This window comes from Rutilus rutilus (genome assembly GCF_951802725.1).
Source record: "Rutilus rutilus genome assembly, chromosome: 12".
Taxonomy (NCBI): Eukaryota; Metazoa; Chordata; class Actinopteri; order Cypriniformes; family Leuciscidae; genus Rutilus; species Rutilus rutilus.
The window spans coordinates 41,069,448-41,074,447 of record NC_140217.1 but is presented as its reverse complement, the minus strand read 5'-3'; the positions used below and the strand labels follow the sequence as shown (position 1 = coordinate 41,074,447).

The 5,000-nt window shown below is 44.5% G+C and overlaps 1 protein-coding gene across 2 annotated transcripts in view; it reads left to right on the top strand.

The window, feature by feature from the left end:
- Positions 1–5,000, top strand: part of ppp1r16b (protein phosphatase 1, regulatory subunit 16B) — a 61,069-nt gene that overhangs the window by 20,977 nt on the left and 35,092 nt on the right. For both annotated transcript variants that reach the window (XR_014629390.1, XM_084425704.1), the window contains exon 2: positions 4,695–5,000. This exon is cut by the window's right edge and continues 42 nt beyond it. Coding sequence is in view for 1 of the 2 variants with exons in the window: in XM_084425704.1 (XP_084281830.1) it covers positions 4,784–5,000 (217 nt within the window). In the remaining variant the exon portion in view is untranslated. The remainder of the gene's footprint in view (positions 1–4,694) is intronic.

Sequence of the window (5,000 nt, the reverse complement as noted above, 5' to 3'; positions counted from 1 at the left end):
CAGTAGTAAACACACACACACACACACACACACACACACACACACAGATACAGTAGTAAACACACACAGATACAGTAGTAAACACACACACACACACACACACACACACAGATACAGTAGTAAACACACACACACACACACACACACACAGATACAGTAGTAAACACACACAGATACAGTAGTAAACACACACACACACACACACACACACAGATACAGTAGTAAACACACACAGATACAGTAGTAAACACACACACACACACACACACACACACACACAGATACAGTAGTAACACACACACACACACACACACACACACACACACACACACACACACACAGATACAGTAGTAAACACACACAGATACAGTAGTAAACACACACACACACACACACACACACAGATACAGTAGTAAACACACACACACACAGATACAGTAGTAAACACACACAGATACAGTAGTAAACACACACACACACACACACACACACACACATATACAGTAGTAAACACACACAGATACAGTAGTAAACACACACACACACAGATACAGTAGTAAACACACACAGATACAGGTCCTGGAAAGTGCTTGAGTTTATTTTGTGCAAGAAGTTTTCTGGAAAAATGTCCATATAATCCCTCCGGTCCGCTAATGTGTTATTCCGCCAACACTTCGAGGCCTATGCGCACTAGCTCGCTTGATTTACGCGCGTTTACGTCGTGTTTCCCGCGTGAGGTACTTTGTGTTGTACGTTGTCATGGCGTTCACGCGCAAAACTGTTACAATGTAGCCTATCTTACAAGGAAACACGATGTAACCTTGCTCTCGCTTGAAATGCCCCCACATTAAGTCCTTGAGTTTGAGGGTACTGGACCTGGAAATAACCGTTTTGCTCTTGCTGTGATCATGTTGTACTGCTCAATCTGTGTGTTCCTCAGGTTCAGGATGAAGGAGAGGCTTCAGTCCCTAAAATGTGCAAAATGTTATTATAATTTATTACATGGCTTGGTTGAATTCTAATGTAGAATGCGGTCTGTTATTTCTTGATAAGTATATTTCTTCGCTGCTAAGTAAAACCAGAGCCCGTCTACGGAGAGCCTGGCCACTCCCTATTGAGTCCTATTGTACCGAATTGTGGTTGTAGTTCCACCAGAGCTCCACTGGGGGCGATCGCCCATGAGTGCAGAATGAATGGGAGTCTATGGGGCTAGACGGCTAAATTTGTCTCTTTCACCCGATTGCCGTTGAGAAATCTCAGATTTGATTGTAGGTTTTGCAAGTTCTACATGGGTTATAGATCGAAAGTTGAATGAACGAGTACTTGTGTCCTTTAGATTTCTTACAGGTTGAGTTGTTGTTGCCCATAACACGCTAGCATTCTGCTAATGAACGCTGATTGGTCAGTGAAGGACTGATTACAACCAGAGATACCGCTTGATGGCATCGTGTGTGTGTGTGTGTGTGTGTGTGTGTGTGTGTGTGTGTGTGTGTGTATTTTCGGCGTGGTCTTTTAAAACAACAAAACAAAAAACTCTTCTCGCACGTGTGTACGACGCCTCGAGAGAAAAGAAAGTGCAGAGCGCGAAAGCACCAGAGTGACTGAAGGATTGCCGTAAAGCAGTATCTCTGGTCGTACGATGTGTGTGACGTCATTGACATTTTAAAAGACTTTTTAAAGCAAATAAGTGACTAAAAAATCTAACACCCAGCAATGTGTCATTTCTTTGCAATACAACATTCAAATTACTAGACAAAAAATGATATCCTGAGAAAAGTGGATTTTGAGGGGTATAGCGCCATAGACCTCCATTCATTCTGCACTCGTCCTGTGAGCGCCCTCATGTGGAGCCAGAGTGGAACTGCACTCGTCCTCTGAGCGCCCTCATGTGGAGCCAGAGTGGAACTGCACTCGTCCTGTGAGCGCCCTCATGTGGAGCCAGAGTGGAACTGCACTCGTCCTGTGAGCAGCCTCATGTGGAGCCAGAGTGGAACTGCACTCGTCCTGTGAGCGCCCTCATGTGGAGCCAGAGTGGAACTGCACTCGTCCTGTGAGCGCCCTCACGTGGAGCCAGAGTGGAACTGCACTCGTCCTGTGAGCGCCCTCATGTGGAGCCAGAGTGGAACTGCACTCGTCCTGTGAGCGCCCTCACGTGGAGCCAGAGTGGAACTGCACTCGTCCTGTGAGCGCCCTCACGTGGAGCCAGAGTGGAACTGCACTCGTCCTGTGAGCGCCCTCATGTGGAGCCAGAGTGGAACTGCACTCGTCCTGTGAGCGCCCTCATGTGGAGCCAGAGTGGAACTGCACTCGTCCTGTGAGCGCCCTCACGTGGAGCCAGAGTGGAACTGCACTCGTCCTGTGAGCGGCCTCACGTGGAGCCAGAATTGAACTGCACTCGTCCTGTGAGCGCCCTCACGTGGAGCCAGAGTGGAACTGCACTCGTCCTGTGAGCGCCCTCACGTGGAGCCAGAGTGGAACTGCACTCGTCCTGTGAGCGCCCTCACGTGGAGCCAGAGTGGAACTGCACTCGTCCTGTGAGCGGCCTCATGTGGAGCCAGAGTGGAACTGCACTCGTCCTGTGAGCGGCCTCATGTGGAGCCAGAGTGGAACTGCACTCGTCCTGTGAGCGCCCTCACGTGGAGCCAGAGTGGAACTGCACTCGTCCTGTGAGCGCCCTCACGTGGAGCCAGAGTGGAGCTGCACTCGTCCTGTGAGCGCCCTCATGTGGAGCCAGAGTGGAGCTGCACTCGTCCTGTGAGCGCCCTCATGTGGAGCCAGAGTGGAACTGCAACCAGTTCAGCAGCCAGAAGTTACTGAGAGTGGAACTTCTCCCCTTATTAGACATTCTCTGGTATAACACACCGTTGCCATGAAAAACAGAGCGTTGCTATGGATGCAGGATTTATTAAATCAATAAACTCCTTTTTAAAACAATATTTTGTGTCAAATGATTGATTTATTTGGTGGGTAGCCATGTAATAAGCAGGATAATGTAGAGCGAGGCGGTTGTTATAGCGAATACAACCCCTTCAGGCTCCGCTTCGCGTCGGGGTCCCGATCAGCCTGTCGGGGGTGTATTCGCTATAACAACCGCCTCGCTCTACATTATCCCTTACGTAAATCAGCTGTTTAAATAGTAAAGTGTAATTTATTCCTGTGATCAAAGATTAATTTTGCTCAATCTGTGTGTTCTGTTTTAAAAACGCGGCGCTCCCATTGAAAACATTTGAGAAAATACGCCAGTCGCGTGAAAACACGCTTTGGTGGACACAGTTCACATTGTATCGATACATTTTGTATAGAAACAAAATATCTGTGAAATGAGATACTAGTAACACTTCCGCGGATATTCCGTATCATAGCAAAGTATGGAAGCTTGTTTCCGCCACAGAATAAAACATTTTAAAAGATAATTGCGCCTTTTTATCTCACAATTGCGAGTTTACATCTCGCACTTCTGACTTTATTTCTCAGAATTGCGAGATATAAAGTCAGAATTGTGTGATATAAAGTCAGAATTACGTGATATTAAGTCAGAATTGCGAGATATAAAGTCAGAATTCGGACTTTTTTTCTCACAATTCTGACTTTATATCTCGCAATTCTGACTTTATATCTTGCAATTCTGACTTAACACACAATTGCGACTTTATATCACGTAATTCTGACTTTATATCACTCAATTCTGACTTTATATCACACAATTCTGACTTTATATCACGTAATTCTGACTTTATATCACACAATTCTGACTTTATATCACGCAATTCTGACTATTTCACGCAATTCTGACTTTATATCTCACAATTCTGACTTTATATCTCGCAATTCTGACTTTATAACTCGCAATTCTGACTTTATATCTCGCAATTCTGACTTTATATTCTCACAATTCTGACTTTATATCACACAATTCTGACTTTATATCACGCAATTCTGACTTTATATTCTCACAATTCTGACTTTATATCACGCAATTCTGACTATTTCACGCAATTCTGACTATTTCACGCAATTCTGACTTTATATCTCACAATTCTGACTTTATATCACGTAATTCTGACTTTATATCACACAATTCTGACTTTATATCACACAATTCTGACTATATCTCGCAATTCTGACTTTATATTACGTAATTCTGACTTTATATCACACAATTCTGACTTTATATCACACAATTCTGACTTTATATCACACAATTCTGACTTTATATCACGCAATTCTGACTATTTCACGCAATTCTGACTTTATATCTCACAATTCTGACTTTATATCTCACAATTCTGACTTTATATCTCGCAATTCTGACTTTATAACTCGCAATTCTGACTTTATAACTCGCAATTCTGACTTTATAACTCGCAATTCTGACTTTATATCTCACAATTCTGACTTTATAACTCGCAATTCTGACTTTATAACTCGCAATTCTGACTTTATAACTCGCAATTCTGACTTTATATCTCGCAATTCTGACTTAATAACACACAATTGCGACTTTATATCACGTAATTCTGAGATAAAAAGTCAGAATTGTGAGATTAAAAAGTCGCGATTACCTTTTTTATTTTTCACTCTGGCGGAAACAAGCTTCCATAGCAAAGCGTCTCAAATAAAAACAATAAAAAAAGCTCTCTAGCGCCCACAGCTAGGTGTTTAGCCGGCTAATGCTCAATCTGTGTGTTCCTCAGGTTCAGGATGAAGGGTGGAGGTTTGGCAGGGAGAGGCTTCAGTCCCTGCTAGATTCATCATCATCATCTTCCTCATCTTCATCATCATCATGGCCAATCACCTGGAGCTGCTGACGGAGCTGCAGAATCTGGATAAAGTGCCGAGTCTGGAGCGTCTCCGAGCCGCCCAGAAGCGGCGCACGCAGCAGCTCAAGCGATGGGCCGTCTACGAGAAGGACATGCAGAACAAGAAGCGCAAGAACGACAAGCGCCGCGCTCACGGGAACGCGCAGGAGAACCGCAGGAGGGTTTCGTTCGCGGCCAGCG